Below are 17,742 nucleotides of genomic sequence, written 5' to 3'. Positions count from 1 at the left end.
AATGGGAGAAATTGGCCAAAACAAAGGGCTACAGGCCCTATGCAAGTCTGAAATCCAACAGGGCAGTAATTAAATCTTACAGCTCTGAAATAGTCTCCTTTGACTCCACGTCTCACATCCAGGTCACACTAATGCAAGAGGTGGGTTCTCATGGTCTTGGGCAGCTCTGCCCCTGTGGCTTTCCTGGGTACATCCCCACTCCCAGTTGCTTTCACAGGCTGGCATTGAGTGTTTGCAGCTTTTCCAGATGCACAATGCAAGCTATCAGTGGATCTACAGTTCTGGGGTCTGGAGGATGGTAGCCCTCTTCTCACAACTCCACTAGGCAGTGCCCCAGTGGTGACTTTGTATGGGGGCTCCCATTCCACATTTCCCTTCTTCTGAACTGCTCTAGCAGAGGTTCTCCATGAGGGCTCCATCCCTGCAGCACATCTTTGCCTCGACATTGAGGCATTTCCACACATCCTCTGAAATCCAGGCAGAGGTTCCCAAACCTCAATTCTTGACTTCTGTGCACCCGCAGGCCCAAAACCACATGTAAACTGCCAAGGCTTGGGGCCTGTGCCCTCTGAAGCAATGTCCTGAGCTGTACACTGGCCCCTTTTAGCCATAGCTGGGACCCAGGGCACCAAGTCCAGGGACTGCACAAAGCAGCAAGGCCCTGGGCCCACCCACAGCATCATTTTTCCTCGTAGGCTTCCAGGCCTGTGATGGGAGGGGCTGCTACAAAGGTCTCTGACATGCCCTGGAGACATTTTCCCCATTGTCTTGGAAATTAGGATTTGGCTCCTCCTAGCAAGAGTGACCTTTATATAAGTTCCCAACAAGTTCCTCATCTCCATCTGAGACCACCTCAGTCTGGACTTCACTGTCCATATCACTATCAGCATTTTGGTCAAAGCTATTCAACAAGTCTCTAGGAAGTTCCAAACTTCCCCACATTTCCCTGTCTTCTGAGTCCTCTAAACTGTTCCAACCTCTGCCTGTTACTCAGTTTAAAAGTCGCTTCCACATTTTCAGGTATCCTTACAGTAGTACCCAACTCTACTGGTACCAGTTTACTGTATTAGTCTGTTCTCATGCTGTTAATAAAGACATACCAGAGACTCAGTAATTTATAAAGGAAAGACAGGTTTAATGGACTCATAGTTCCACATGGCTGGGGAGGCCTCACAATCATGGTGGAAAGCGAAGGGGGAACAAAGGCATATCTTACGTGGCAGCAGTCAAGAGAGCGTGTGTAGGGGAACTGCCCTTTATAAAAACATCAGCTCTTGTGAGACTTATTCACTATCAAGAGAACAGCACAGGAAAAACCCGCCCCCATGATTCAATTACCTCCCACTGGGTTCTTCCTACAACACATGGGGATTATGGGAGCTAGAATTCAAGATGAGATTTGTGTGGGGACATAGCCAAAGCATATCATTCCCTTTTTACTTCTAATATGTTGTTATATTTAAGAATTGTATCCTTGAAACTCTTACAGAAGACATATAGTTTGTATCCATTAACAATAAAGTCTAATGGCTTGTTCTAATCCTTATTATATAAACAGTCATCTATTATATAACCAACAAATGGACATAACGCAAGCTAGAAAGGACAAGTTATCATATCTCAGTCAGGCAGAACTGAAATTCACCTGACTCATACAAACATACCCACAGTAAAAGCAATCACAACTTATAAGTGGTCCATTATACCCTAGGTACCAAAGCACTATTCCAGGAAAAATGACGGCACTTCTAAATACTAAATGTAACTAATCTACAAAGGACATTGTCAATACTACATGGATAATTAATAATAACAGTATAGTGAAAACAAGGCGTAGGTAGACTTCAAAGTTCATCTCTATTTCCTTGAAAAATTATTACATGATTTAATTAACAGTCCACATCTTCAGTTGGTGGCTAGGAGATTCCTTCTTTTCTCTGAAATGATAATGTATTATGAGAAATAACAAAAATTAAAAACTAGGAATGTGTGTCCTCAAGCCAAAAAGTAACTAAAAAAAATAGAATTTAAAATGCTTGTCTCCTCAACCTTTTTACACACTATTTTTCCTGTTCAAATGCCAATGATAAAAGCCAAATAAAATTAGAAGCAACTTCATCTTAAATCATTGACAAGAGCCTCTTTTTTAACATCAGCTTATTTCAGTCAAGAAGGAAGGGTCAATATAGGACTATTGTTTATAATCACTGCCAATGAGAAATCACTCCCCTACCAGGAAGACCATAAAAATCATAAAATGTGTAGCACCAAAAAGAGTCTTATAATTTATTGAGTCTAAACTAATCATTTTCTGGAATTCACATCACTTTTAATTCTGAATAACTGATTCAGATCAAATTAGCATTAACATAAAAATGTGTATTAATAGCAACCATTATATTCCTGAAACAGAAACACATACATACATACATAAAACTTTCAGACTTTTATTAATGTTCAGAGCAAAACTCAAGATTCTAACACTTTCAACACAGTTGACCCTTCCAGCACTAAACTGGATCAAATATTGTACACAAGTGAGAAAGAAACTAAAAGCAACATGTATAGTTTTTCAACAGAATTCTTCCTACTTGGCCATCACCCCCAAAACTACTCCCTCCTAAACAGCACAAACAGGGAGAAGAATAAACAGGTTCAAGACTGCTCCTAGCTATTTATAAGGAACATAAGAAAAAAAGATACCTTGGAACTCGTAACACATAAGTAACACGTAAACAATCTCAGTTTCTCTTCCCTTCTGTTTTTTCTCCCCTTTCTTCCCATGTTCATTCTCTCATTATGTCACACTTTAATTTCTTTAAGCTAGTTCTTTTCTTTTCCCCTACTTCCTCACTTTTTCTATGTGGACCATCTGGCAAAACAATATGTAAGAGATGGAAATAGTTAAAAGAGAAATCAAATGGAAGGTGAAAGATGGAAAAGAGTTATAGCGGGTTATTTTTCTTAAAGTTACCCCATATCACAAAGCCCACTAATCCCTTTCCAAAGAATACACAATACCACAATATAAAGCTAAAATTATCAAGAAACATGTTTAAGAACTTAAGAAATTTATAGGACTAAAGAAAAAACTACTGTATTTAAGCAAAAACAACCTTCCACTCTATGATATTGCAAAACCAACTAAATATACTAAAGTTCAAGAAAATAAATATATTTCTTACATAAGTGCTGAAAGCTTCTGATGAGGCATTGGTAAATCGAAGAGACAGGAAAAAAGCTTTCCCCTTGTTTGTTGTGACAAAGAAACTCTCCTTTCCCTGCCCCAGCACAGCCTACACACATTCCAGACATGTTAGAGGATACAAGGGCACATTATGAGGCCTGAAAGGCAGTACTTAGGACTCTGAGCACTCATCTGCAAATACAGAAATAGAGATAAAAAACTAGACCAGTTAATTAACTGTATTTGCCAATGCATAGATGAAGCTCAAAAGGAGACTCCCATCACCGCTTCAGTTATACTAGATGAAACAGTTACAAATGTAAAAGCATAGAACAGGTAGTTTTACAATATGGGGGAGGGGTGATCCCTACTTCACGTTACAGACAAAAAATAAATTCCAAACAAAATAAAGATCTAAATATGAAAAGCCAAATTTAAAAGCAGTAAAAAACACTATAGAATAAATTAATGCAACAGAGGAAGAGTTTCTTAAACAAGACATAAAAAGCACAATCCCCAAAGAAAGAATCATAAATTTAACTACATTAAATTTTTCTGTATAACAAATGACACTACACACTAAATTTCTTAAAAATGAAGTCACAATGCCTCTAAAGAGAAATGGATAAAAGGGGAAGAAGAGTGGGAGAGAAACTTTTCACTGTATGCTCTTTTGTATTTTCTGGATTTTATATTCATGTGAACATACTCTCCATTCATAATAAATAAATAAATAAATAAATCTAAAACTCTAAAAGTAATAATAAAATGCAAGATAAGCCACAGATTGAAAAAAAGATGTTTGCCATGCATATAACCAAGGATCAGTGTTCAGAATGAATCAGTAATCCTAAAAATTAATAAGGAAAAGACACTTGACTCAACAGAAAATTAGTCAAATGACATGATCAGTAATGCAGAGAAGAGGGGACCTAAGACTAATAAACATAAAAAGAATCTCAACTTCACATGTTATCAGAATAAAGAATAAAGTAAATTTAAAAATAGTACCTTTCCTTACTCATCACTTAGCAAAATCAGATTCAGGTGGTATATTTTTATTCTCAGTCTGCTATGTTATTTATTTTTTTTAAAGACAGAGTCTCACTCTTGTCATCCAGGCTGGAGTGCAGTGGCACAATCTCGGCTCACTGCAGCCTCTGCCTTCCGGAGGAGATATGTATATTTATTTATATATTTACTTATTTATTTAAAATTGTGTATTGGTGTTTAATTTTATCAAATACTTATCGAAAATTTTTTGTGCATCTATTGATGATCATATAATTTTTTCCTTTATGGTAAATAATACTGATTTTCTATTGTCAAACCAACCTTGCATTTCTCAACTAACTCAACTTTGTTATGCTGTATTATCATTTTTATATGTTGCTGAATTTGGTTTGCTAATAGTTTAAATTTCCCATTCATTCATAAGTGTGATTAGTCTTAAATTTCCCTTTCTTATAATGTCTTCATTAGGTTTTATATCAAGGTTGTTCTAGCCTTATACACTCAGGTGGGAAATATGTCTTTTTTTTTTTTTTTGTACTTTTCTTTTTCAGACAGAGTCTCACTCTGTCGCCTGAACTGGAGTGCAGTGGCACGATCTCAGCTCACTCACTGCAACCTCCGCCTCCCAGGTTCAAGCAATTCTCCTGCCTCAGTCTCCTGAGTAGCTGGGACTACAAAGCACATGCCGCCTCGCCCATCTAATTTTTTTGTATTTTGGTAAAGACAGGATTTCATGGTGTTGCCCAGGCTGGTCTCGAACTCCTGAGCTCAGGCAATCTGCCTGCCCGGCCTCCCACAGGCATGAGCCACCGCGCCCGGCCAATGTCTTATTTTTCTATTTTCTGAAAAAATTTATGTGAGATTAGTGTTATTTCTTCTTTAAATATGTGACAGAATTGGCTGATTAAGCCATCTGAACCTAGAATTTTCTCTGTGAAAAAGTTTTTCATTACACATTCCACTTATTTTGTGTTATGGGACTACTCACATTTTCCTTTACTTCTTGTGTTAATTTTGTTAAGTTGTACATTTCAAGGAATTTGTCTATTTCACATAAACCTTCAAACTTTATTGGTATAAATTGGTATATAATATCCTCTTATCTTTTTTAATATCTCTAGGTTCCATAGTAATGTCCTCCTCTTTGTTCCTGATACTGGTAATTTGTTTTTCAGCCGGGCGCAGTGGCTCAAGCCTGTAATCCCAGCACTTTGGGAGGCGAAGACGGGCGGATCACGAGGTCAGGAGATCGAGATCATCCTGGCTAACATGGTGAAACCCCGTCTCTACTAAAAAATACAAAAAACTAGCCGGGCGAGGTGGCAGGCGCCTGTAGTCCCAGCTACTTGGGAGGCTGAGGCAGGAGAATGGCGTAAACCCGGGAGGCGGAGCTTGCAGTGAGCTGCGATCCGGCCACTGCACTCCAGCCTGGGCAACAGAGCGAGACTCTGTCTCAAAAAAAAAAAAAAAAAAAAATTTGTTTTTCAATGTAATTAGTTTTGTCAAGGTTCCAACTTCTAGCTTTGTTGAACCTCTCTATTGTATATGTTTATTGTTTATTTCATTAGTTTCTTTTTTTTTTTTTCTTCCTTTGAGATGGAGTCTTGCTCTGTCTTCTAGGCCAGAGTGCAATGGCACAATCTTGGCTCACTGCAACCTCCACCTCCCAAGTTCAAGCAATTCTCCTGCATCAGCCTCCCCAGTAGCTGGAATTAAAGGCACACACTAGCATACCCAGCTAATTTTTGTATTTTTAGTAGAGACAGGGTTTCACCATGTTGGCCAGGCTGGTCTCGAACTCCTGACCTCAGGTGATCCACCCACCTTAGCCTCCCAAAGTGCTGGGATTATAGGCAGGAGCCACCATGCCCAGCTTATTTCATTAATTTCTGTTTTTATTTTTTCTTTTTTGTTTTTGAGACAGAGACTCATTCTGTCGCCCAGGCTGGAGTACAGTGGCACTATCTTGGCTCACTGCAACTTCTGCCTCCATGGTTCAAGCGCTTCTCATGCCTCAGACTCCTGAGTAGTTGGGATTACAGGTGAGTGCCATCATGCCCAGCTAATTTTTGTATTTTTAGTAGAGACAGGGTTTCCCATGTTGAGCAGGCTGGTCTCAAACTCCTGGCCTCAAGCAATCCACCCACCTCAGCTCTCAAAGTGCTGGGATTACAGGCATGAGCCACCACACCCAACCCACAACATTATTTTCTAAACAGCCAAAACTAAAAAAGCAAAATGTCCAGCAGAATTTTAATTTAATGGCTTTGTTTATTTGCAATGGAATATTACATAGTAATGAAAATGGACAGACTCTAGCTATATGTACAATCATAGCTAAATCTCACAAATGAAAAGCAAAAGAAGCCACACACACACACACACACAAACATACAACTATATACTATATGACGACATATCAAATTTTAAAAATAAACGAAACTAGTATTTAGAGAGATTTGCTTAAATGGTAAACTATAAAGAGAAGCAGAAATGTATTTACCATAATATTCAGGATAATGGTTACCTTTCATGGACAGTGATTAAGAGAAGTCATGAAGGTATGAAAGAGTTCCTGAGGCCGGGCACGGTGGCTCACGCCTGTAATCCCAGCACTTTGGAAGGCCAAAGCAGGTGGATCACGAGGTCAGGCGGATGAGACCTGCCTGGCCAACACGGTGAAACCCCCGTCTCTACTAAAAAATACAAAAATTAGCCGGGCATGGTGGCGGGCACCTGTAATCCCAGCTACACGGGAGGCTGAGGCTGAACTGCTTGAACCCCGGAGGTGGAGGTTGCAGTGAGCTGAGATCGCGCCACTGCACTCTAGCCTGGGTGGCAGAGCAAGACCCCATCTTTTAAAAAAAAAAAAAAAGGCCGGGCGCGGTGGCTCAAGCCTGTAATCCCAGCACTTTGGGAGGCCGATACGGGCGGATCACGAGGTCAGGAGATCGAGACCATCCTGGCTAACACGGTGAAACCCCATCTCTACTAAAAAATACAAAAAACTAGCCGGGCGAAGTGGCGGGTGCCTGTAGTCCCAGCTACTCGGGAGGCTGAGGCAGGAGAATGGCGTGAACCCGAGAGGAGGAGCTTGCAGTGAGCTGAGATCCGGCCACTGCACTCCAGCCTGGGTGACAGAGCAAGACTCCGTCTCAAAAAAAAAAAAAAAAAAAAAAAAAAAGAGTTCCTGAAGTGCTAATAACGTTCTTGTGGATAAATCATTGAGCTATGGGAAAAGGGGAGCATTTGAAGCAAATATGGCAAAATTTTAAGATTTGCTGAAGCCGGGTAATGGGAAGAGTATTGATTATATTATTCTATAAACTTGTATGTATAATCGACATTTCATGACAAATTTTTTTAAAGAAACAAAGTACTGGGCTGGGCACGGTGGCTCTGGGCTGGGCACGGTGGCTCACGCCTATAATCCCAACACTTTGGGAGGCCGAGGCGGGCGGATCACAAGGTCAGGAGATCGAGACCACTCTGGCTAACAGTGAAACCCCCCGTCTCTACTAAAAATAAAAAAAATTAGCCGGGCGTGCTGGCAGGCACCTGTGGTCCCAGCTACTCGGAAGGCTGAGGCAGGAGAATAGCGTGAACACAGGAGGCGGAGCTCGCAGTGAGCAGAGATCAGGACACAGCACTCCAGCCTGGGCGACAGAGCGAGACTCCGCCTCGAAAAAAAAAAAAAATAAAGAAACCAAGTAGTTTTGGCTTCAATCTCACTTCAATTTGATATAAATATTATAGAAAATCAAAGTATATACTAAAGATTAATTTCCTCATCACAAAAGTTTTTACATAGATGGCCAGAAGCAGGAAAATTAGTAGCTAGGTATGTAGGCATACAGAAATAACAAGGGCAGGCCGGGCGCGGTGGCTCAAGCCTGTAATCCCAGCACTTTGGGAGGCCGAGATGGGCGGATCGCAAGGTCAAGAGATGGAGACCATCCTGGCTAACACGGTGAAACCCCGTCTCTACTAAAAAAAAATACAAAACACTAGCCGGGCGAGGTGGCGGGCGCCTGTAGTCCCAGCTACTTGGGAGGCTGAGGCAGGAGAATGGCGTGAACCCGGGAGGCAGAGCTTGCAGTAAGCTGAGATCCGGCCACTGCACTCCAGCCTGGGCGACAGAGCAAGACTCCGTCTCAAAAAAAAAAAAAAAAAAGAAATAACAAGGGCTCTGGACAACTATCCCAAAGAATGATAGAGGTAAGACCCCTCAAAAAGAACAATTTGGGGTAGGTGGCCTGCAGGAGATTGACAGGATGTTGTGCATGGCAGCTTTCCTCTGTATACCAATGCTGAGGACACCATGTCAGGGCTCTCCTGCCCACTGCTATGGGTCGCAACTCCAAGATAACCCCAGTGCCAGTGACATCCTTCCCATCAGTCACCACTCCAGCACCAGAAACCTATGAAGGCTGCAACAGCTGTGTTTCCTGTTTTAAAGCACTGTTAATAATACCTGCTTTTAGATAGAATGTAAAGAAGATGAGAGCTACTGTTCACATAATTCAACAGTTAGAGACTGTGGTGTGGTGAACAGGACAGACTTCTGTTCTGTGCCAACTGCCACTCTGGTGCCAATCAATTCCACAGTGACACATAGATCCAGTGTTTCACACTCAGTGAATCTGAGCAGATTTGCTGAGGCTTTGTATGTTGAGTTCACAATGACTTTTTATGGATTTTGTGGAAATCTTGGGAAACACAGAAGCCTAAAGGAAATAATAACTCCCAGTATCCCAAGTTAAAACCACAACTCTGCCTTTCTCTTCTACAACTCCCACCACAGTTACTACATCAGGTACAACAAATACCACTTTCACTCCAACCTCACAATCTGCGCAGAAGTCTACTTTTGATGCAGTCAGTTTTGCTGGAAGAACTGTCCTTGTCTTTCGTAAACAGGCTATAGTTTTCTTTCTTTATAAATTCTACAAATCTAAGAATCAAACTTATACTCTGTAAACAGACCCATCACACTGATAAGGACTGGAGATTCATTCACGTAACTCACTGAAACCAAAATACTATCTTTCAAGATGTCCCACATGGAAGACGCTATTCCAGGATCTTTCGATTTCCAAAAGATGCATATAAGCTATTTGAGAGCATCATCCCTGAAGAAAAAATCAGTTAAATCATTTTGTTCAACAGGAAAATTTTAAATATTCTGCATGAATCCTTGTGGCAGTCTTCTTTTATTTTAAATGGTTGCTGCTTTGGGATTATGTTTCTTTTTTTCTTGACAAGCCAAACGTAACTTTCTGTAAGTGACAGAAAATGCTGTCTTGTGCAGACAATGTCAGGACTCTTAACAGTTTAAATTTAGTCACTTTAAAGCCTGAAAGCTGCATTATTTTCATCCTAACTCAAGATATAATTTAGTGAACAGAATTGAGAAGAGTGTGCCAAATGAGTATCAATCAGGTGGACTGTGCCCTATCATGTCAAAGCGGCATAAATCTATCAATCTAGTAATACTAAAAAAATAATAATTTGTATAACCTACTTATAGTCTACAATTACCACTTTTACCACTAGATGGAACCCTACATGTAAGGTGATATGCTCAGTGAAAGGACTGGAAACAATCCACAGCTGAAAAATCAATTACAGAAAAATGAAATGCAAGTGCTTCTAAGGCATGTTGAAGCCATGAATCTGCAAAATTCAAGGCAGTTTAAAAAAAAAAAAAACAACTGCATCCTGCAGATGTATCTTTTGGCTGACTATACCAAAACTGCATACCCACAAAACTAAATGTTTCCTCCCTGGTGAATTGCCTAACTTGATTTGTTTTCCAAGAACCACAACCTTGGCAAGATTTATCAAAATACGAGCTATATTTAAAGTTGTCTAAATCTGATTTACCATCCTGAGAGAAGTATTCACTCTCTCTTACTGCTTTTTCAACTCTAAAAGGCTCTGAAACATGGCTTTAACTGTGTCACTTTGTTGGAAAGCTGTTAGATAAGAAATACAACTATCAAAGAAAAGACTGTATTCTTCCCTCTTTCTACATATCAAATTTAAGGCAGTATCATGAAAGTTGTACATAAAGAGAGAAGAGAAAACTAAACAGGCCCTATATGCCCAAGCTGGTGGTGCTTTTTAATATCAGAGACAGTTCAACATTAATAAGTAGTACCACAATTCAGGGAACGATATCCAATTTCTTAGATAAAATTTTTGAAATATTTATACCCTAAGGTCTGCCCTTAAGAATAGCTGTGCAATGTTTTGTAGTATAAACTACAAAATTATCTCTAATTTAGACTCCAAAAGTCTGAAAATATATTTGGCCCCTATATTTGATCTCAACCTGAACAAATTTTTTTCTTGCTTGCGTGTGTGTGTGTGTGTGTGTGTGTGTGTGTGTGTGTGTGTGTTTTATTTTAGTTTTCTTTTTTTTGAGACTGGGTCTCCCCTTGTTGCCCAGGCTAGAGCACAATGGCACAATCATGACTCACTGTAGCCTCAACTGCCTGAGCTCAAGCAATTCCCCCACATCAGCCTCTCAAGTAGCTGGCACCACAGACTTGCACCACCAACACCTGGCTAATTTTTTTTACTATTTGTAGACACAAGTCTTTCTATGTTGCCCAGGTCTCAAATTCCTGGGCCTAAGTGATCCTCCCACCTCGGCCTCCCAAAGTGCTGGGACCACAGGCATGAGCCACCACGCCTAGCCCAGACTTCAAACTAATAATACAACTTAACCAAAATTAAATTGACAAACTATTCTGAGATGAAAAAACTCTTGATTGCCTACCTTCTTAACCTAAACATTTTTGGAATCCTAATCTAAGATTCTGCCCAATGGAATGACAATGTAATATTCTCAGTCAAGAATGATGAGTATCAATAATGCCAATGTATTGACTTATTTATTTGCTTGGTAATTTTTATCTTTTTGGGTGTCATATGAATAAGCATTAATTCTGTTGCTGACACCTTCCTTAATTTTCCTCCCTCACACTAGTGTACAATGGGAAGAAAGTTATTTGTATTAAGAAAGTAACATCTGGCAGGGCACGGGGGCTCACGCCTGTAATCTCAGCACTTTGGGAGGCCGAGGTGGGTGGATCACAAGGTCAGGAGTTCAAGACCATCCTGGATTACATGGTGAAACCCTGTCTCTACTAAAAATACAAAAAAAAATTAGCAGAGCGTGGTGGCAGGCGCCTGTAGTCCCAGCTACTTGGAAGGCTCAGGCAGGAGAATGGCGTGAACCTGGGAGGTGGAGCTTGCAGTGAGATGAGATCACGCCACTGCATTCCAGCCTGGGCAACAGAGTGAGACTCTCTCAAAAAAAAAGAAAAAAAGAAAGTAACATCTGGCACAGCGGTTCACATCTATAATCCCAGCACTTTGGGAGCCCGAGGTGGGCAGATTTTTAAGTGCCATGAGTCTCAGGCACTTATAACTAGAAGTACTTCTATGTATGATCAGATTAGGTCCTAAAAGACTAATTCTATATTCATTTGTTCCAAAGTCCAGAGTGACACATACTATCCAAGAGACAGCTAATGGTTTTTGTTCTGGCATATGACTTGTTCATATCTACAGAAGCTCACAAATTGAAAATTCTTAAGAGTTTCTAGCGGCCGGGTACAGTGGCTCACGCCTGTAATCCCAGCACTTTGGAAGGCCGAGGTGGGCGGATCATGAGGTCAGCAGATCGAGACCATCCTGGCTAACACGCTGAAACCCAGTCTCTACTAAAAAAAAAAAAAAAATTACAAAAAATTAGCCAGGCCTGGTGGCAGGCGCCTGTAGTGCCAGCTACTCAGGAGGCTGAGGCAGGAGAATGGCATGAACCGGGGAGGCAGAGTTTGCAGTGAGCCAAGATCACGCCACTGCACTCCAGCCTGGGTGACAGAGCGAGACTCTGTCTCAAAAAAATAAAAATAAAAAAGTTTCTGGCCAGGCACAGTGGCTCGTGCCTATAATTCCAACACCTTGTGAGGACAAGGTGGCAGGATCACTTGAGCCTAGGAGTTCAAGACCAGTCTAGGTGACATGACGAGACTCTGTCTCTACAAAAAAAAAAAAAAAGAAAGAAAGAAAATGTTTTTAAATTAGCCAGGCATGATTGCTTGAGTCTCTGGTCCCAACTACTCAGGAGGCTGAGGTGGGAGGATCACCTGAGTCCAGGAGGTCAAGGCTGCAGCGAGGTGTGTTCTTGCCTCTGCCACTCCAGCCTGAGTAATAATAGAGCGACACCCTGTCTCAGCCAAGAAAAGACTTTCTATACTTTTACTCAGCCAGAAGTATTCAATATTCCACAAACTTAACCATAAATCTTTTCACCAACTAGCATAGGAAGGTGAATTGCTTTTCTGAGACATATGATACCCAAACAAGAAATTAGTCACTCATGTGTCATTTAAAATCAATCCAATCATGATCTACTGATTCCTTTGTAACTTTAAGGTATTGTAAGGTATAGGGACAAAAATTAAGGTAAGTCTCTGGCCTCCAGGAATTGAAAATTCACTAAGTGCTACACGATTTCAAATAGTAGCTGAAGACCACAACACAAAAGAAGATACAAGATCATTAATAGCCAAACACATGATACAGACAATAAAGGCTCTAAGAATTCAGGAGAGACTCTTTCACCCATATACAAGAGATGTGAGCTAGATCTTAAAAGACGAGTAGGATTTAGACAGTGGGGGAAAAATGATAGCTAATACTTAAGGTGCTTTTTGGTTTCTCGGGCTTTTATTAAGAAACATAAAGTGTTTTCACCACACATTAGTGGCCGACCCTTTTCAAAACATAAATTTAAAGAGAGGTACACGGGGAGTTACAGAGACAGCACAGTGGACATCTGCTGCTTTTGCCTTCCCAATATCTATTTTCCCCTTCCTCTGGTAACAGCACCCCCATTTTCTTTTAAGCAATAAACTTCTCAGCCAGGCACAGTGGCTCACACCTGTAATCCCAGCACTTTGGGAGGCCGAGGGGGGCGGATTACAAGGTCAGGAGATGGAGACCATCCTGGCTAACGCGGTGAAACCCCGTCTCTACTAAAAATACAAAAAATTAGCCGGGCATGGTGGCACCCGCCTCTAGTCCCAGCAACTCGGGAGGCTAAGGCAGGAGAATGACGTGAACCTGGGAGGTAGAGTTACAGTGAGCCAAGATCGCGCCACTGCACTCCAGCGTGGGTGACAAAGCGAGACTCCGTCTCAAAAAAAAAAAAGAAAAAAAAATCTTCTCCCCATCTTTCTTTTTTTTTTTTTTTTTTTTTGAGACGGAGTCTCACGCTGTTGCCCAGGTTGGAGTGCAGTGGCGCGATCTCGGCTCACTGCAAGCTCCGCCTCCTGGGTTCACGCCATTCTCCTGCCTCAGCCTCCTGAGTAGCTAGGACTACAGGCGCCCGCCACCGCGCCCGGCTAATTTTTTGTATTTTTAGTAGAGACGGGGTTTCACTGTGGTCTCGATCTCCTGACCTTGTGATCCGCCCGCCTTGGCCTCCCAAAGTGCTGGGATTACAGGCTTGAGCCACCGCGCCCGGCCCCCATCTTTCAAATCTATGCAATCTGGTGGTCACTGGCTGTGAGCATGTCACCCAAGCTTAACCAACTGAAACATTTTATTCCCTTCACGAATCCAGGCAAAGGCCCGCAAGTCAAACCAGGACAAAAAGTCTCAACTCCAAGACTCTAGTGAAATCCTAAAATCGCTAAGTTGGTGGGATGTAAGACTGACACCGTTGGTGGTCCATTACTGCCACTTTTTATACAGAATCTGCCTTCTTAGGAAGCAAAAACAGAGGAAACCAGATCTAAGACAGTAAAGAGGTAGATATCTAGTGACACTGAGATTTGAGATTTTCCATTCAGATTAAACCATACTTGATTTATCCCCTGGGCTTTTCAGTTTCTTGAGCCAATTTTAGAGTCTCTTTTTGCTTAAGCTAGTTTTAGTTTCTATCGCATATAACTGAAAGAATCCTAACAAATATGAATGTGTAAGTCTGTTTGTCCCAGTATGAATCTGAGCCCTCCCTTCTGTATCTTCCCCTTCAGAGCAATGTCTCTGCCATTCAGTCAACCATGGCCATGCCATCTCCAGCAAGGTCTGGAACTCTGCCCTAGGGAACCTCTTCCTTGTACATTCTATCTCAGCCGATTCCTGTATCTATTTCTATATTTTTTAGAGATCTCTTTACTTCTTACTAGCCAATCCCTTGTTACTCGAATCCTCAGTTATAGTTAATAACCTATTAAACATTCTCTGTTTAAATTACTATGTAGTTTCCTTTCTCCTTTTTTTTTTTTTTTTTTTTTGAGACAGAGTCTCACTCTTGTCACCCAGGCTGGAGTGCAATGGTGCGATCTTGGCTCACTGCAATCTCTGCCTCCCGGGTTCAAGTGATTCTCCTGCCTCAGGCTCCCGAGTAGCTGAGATTACAGGTGCCTGCCACCATGCCTGGCTAATTTTTGTATTTTTAGTAGAGACGGGGTTTTACCATATTGGCCAGTCTGGTCTCGAACTCCTGATCTCAGGTAATCCGCCCACCTCAGCATCCCAAAGTACTGGGATTACAGGCGTGAGCCACCGCGCCCAGCTATTACTATGTAGTTTCTATGACCTAGTTGAACTTGGTTTATATCAGGTAATAGTAGCAAAACATCAGCACAAAATAAATAGACTCCAGCATCTGTGGAAACAACCCATCCTAAAAGATGGTTAGTAAAAGTGTAGGTGAAAGTGTTCACTGAAGGTGACCAGAGGGCATCTTCGGGAGGCAGTGTGGTTCACCGGATACCTCGCAGGCTTTGGGGCAGACAATCGGCTTTGATTCTGAGTCTGCCACTTCTTAACCGTTCTCAGTCTCGGTTTCCTCATCTCTAAACTAAGTATAATAATTCCTCATGGGGCTGCAGTGAGGACTAAAAAAGAAAATAATTGTATTCCAGCCAGGCGCGGTGGCTCACGCCTGTAATCTCAACACTTTGGGAGGCTGAGGTGGGCGGATTGCCTGAGGTCAGGAGTTCGAGACCAACCTGGCCAACATAGTGAAACCCCGTCTCTACTAAAAATACAAAAATTAGCCGGCATGGTGGCGAGTGCCTGTAGTCCCAGCTACTTGGGAGAATTGCTTGAACCTGGGAGGTTGCAGTGAGCTGAGATCATGCCACCGTACTTCCGCCTGGGCAACAGAGCAAGACTCACTCTCAAAAAAGAAAAAAAAGAAAGAAAGAAAATACTTGTATTTCAATCACTCTTTTGCTATACTGTTTCCAACCGGAAATGATGCACTTATTGGGAGGAAATTGTGAAACCAAGATATAGAAATCAGGTCTTGGATAGGTCACATTTTAGATAACAGACAAAGTTTAAGACTCAGAAGGAACCAGACGTGGTGGCTCACACCTGTAATCTCAGCACTTTGGGGTGCCAAGGTGGGAGGATGGCATGAGCCCAAGAGTTTAAGACCAGCCTGGGCCGGGCGCGGTGGCTCAAGCCTGTAATCCCAGCACTTTGGGAGGCCGAGACAGGCGGATCACAAGGTCAGGAGATCGAGACCAGCCTGGCTAAATACGGTGAAACCCCGTCTCTACTAAAAAAATACAAAAAACTAGCCGGGTGAGGTGGCGGGCGCCTGTAGTCCCAGCTACTTGGGAGGCTGAGGCAGGAGAATGGCGTAGACCCGGGAGGCGGAGCTTGCAGTGAGCTGAGATGCGGCCACTGCACTCCAGCCTGGGCGACACAGCAAGACTCCGTCTCAAAAAAAAAAAAAAAAAAAGACCAGCCTGGGCAACATAGTGAAACTTCATCTCTATTAAAAAAAAAAAAAAAAAAAAAAAAAAAAAAAAAAAAACTCTCTCAATGTTAATAATGGTTGTATCTATCTGGTAAATTGGAGTGGCTTATTTACTTTTTTTCTACATATTTTTCTTTTTCCTTTTTTTTTTTTTTCAGAGACAGGGTCTCACTCTGGCACCCAGGCTGGAGCACAGTGGTGTCATCATAGCTCACTGCAGCCTCAAGCTCCTGGGTTCAAGCAATCCTCCCACTTCAGCCTCCCCAGTACCTGGGACTACAGGTGCACATCACCACACCTGGCTTTTTTCTCTTATTTTTATTTGTATTTTTTGTTTTTTGTTTTTGAGACAGTCTCACTCTGTTGCCCAAGCTAGAGTACAGCGGTGCAATCTCGGCTCACTGCCAAGTCCGCCTCCCAGGTTCAAGCGATTCTCCTGCCTCAGCCTCTTGAGTAGCTGGGATTACAGACATGCGACACCACGCCCAGCTAAATTTTTGTCTTTTTAGTAGAGACAGGGTTTCACCGTGTTGGCCAGGCTGGTCTCGAACTACTGACCTCAAGTGATCCCCCGCACCTTGGCCTCCCAAAGTGCTGGGATTACAGGCGTGAGACACTGAGCCCAGCCTCCGGTTTCTTTCTACGTATTTTTCTAGCCTTCTGTAGTAAATATTATGTAAGTTTATTTCATAGCGGGGAAAGAGGGGAAAAAGTATATACTGGGGTTTTTTTGAGGCAGTCTTGCGCAGTTGCCCATGCTAGAGTGGTGGCATAATCACGGCTCACTGCATCCTCGACCTCCCAGGCTCAAGCAATCCTCCTGCCTCAGCCTCCCTAGTAGCTGAGACCACAGGCGTATACCACCATGCCTGGCTAATTTTTTTTATTTTTAGTAGAGACAATGTCTTGCTAGGTTGCCCAGGCTGGTCTCAAACTCCTGGGCTCAAATGATCCTACCACCTCAGCTTCCCAAAGTGACAGGATTACAGGTGTGAGCCACCACTCTCAGCCAAACTATACACTCTTAACAAAAAAGAAAGAAAAAAAAAAGTATTTTTTTTTATACTTTTTTTTTTTTTTCCTGTGAGACTGAGTCTCGCTCTGTTGCCCAGGCTGGAGTGCAATGGTGTGATCTCAGTTCACCACAACCTCCACCTCCCAGGTTCAAGCAATTCTCCTGCCTCAGCCTCCCAAGTAGCTGGGATTACAGGTGCATGCCACTGCGCCCAGGTAATTTTTTGTATTTTTAGTAGAGACAGGGTTTCACCATGCTGGCCAGGCTGGTCTTAAACTCCTGACCTCAGGTGATCTGCCCGCCTCGGCCTCCCAAAGTCCTGGGATTACAGGCATGAGCCACTGTGCAATGCTGAAAGTATATACTCTTAAAGCTTCAATGGATTTGTAGGTTATAGATGTTCCATATAAAAAATGGCTGGACACAGAACAATGCAAATGTAGTTAACATTAATTAACTATACACTTAATAGGTAAGATGATACATGGTTATGTTTTTTAATACAATTTTTTTAAACAAATTTATTTTTATTTTTACTTATTTTTTTTTAACAACAGGGTCTCAGTCACCCAGGCCAGAGTATAGTGGTGGCATTCTAGCTTCCTGCAGCCTCAAACTCTTGAGATCAAGTGATCCTCCTGCTTCAGCCTCCCAAGTAGCTGGGACTGTGGGTATGTGCCACTATATCCAGATTAATTTTCTTTCTTTTCTTTTTTTTTTTTTTAG

At 42.0% G+C, this 17,742-nt stretch overlaps 1 protein-coding gene across 10 annotated transcripts in view; it reads right to left on the bottom strand.

Annotated features, from left to right (window-relative positions):
- LOC105478453 (Rho GTPase activating protein 19) overlaps positions 1 to 17,742 on the bottom strand; it is a 79,327-nt gene that overhangs the window by 54,289 nt on the left and 7,296 nt on the right. Inside the window, exon 1 of one of the 10 annotated variants that reach the window (XM_071069363.1) lies at positions 3,186 to 3,449. The exons of 8 other annotated variants lie outside the window; for them this stretch is intronic. In XM_071069363.1, coding sequence (XP_070925464.1) covers positions 3,186 to 3,214 — 29 coding nt within the window. In that variant the 5' untranslated portion in view covers positions 3,215 to 3,449. Of the gene's footprint in view, positions 1 to 3,185; positions 3,450 to 17,742 lie in introns of those variants that run through there. One more of the 10 variants, XM_071069371.1, reaches the window with a different exon arrangement.

The sequence above is a fragment of the Macaca nemestrina genome, chromosome 9 (assembly GCF_043159975.1).
Source record: "Macaca nemestrina isolate mMacNem1 chromosome 9, mMacNem.hap1, whole genome shotgun sequence".
Taxonomy (NCBI): domain Eukaryota; kingdom Metazoa; phylum Chordata; class Mammalia; order Primates; family Cercopithecidae; genus Macaca; species Macaca nemestrina.
The sequence above is the reverse complement of the archived record's forward strand: the minus strand, read 5'-3'. Positions and strand labels throughout refer to the sequence as shown.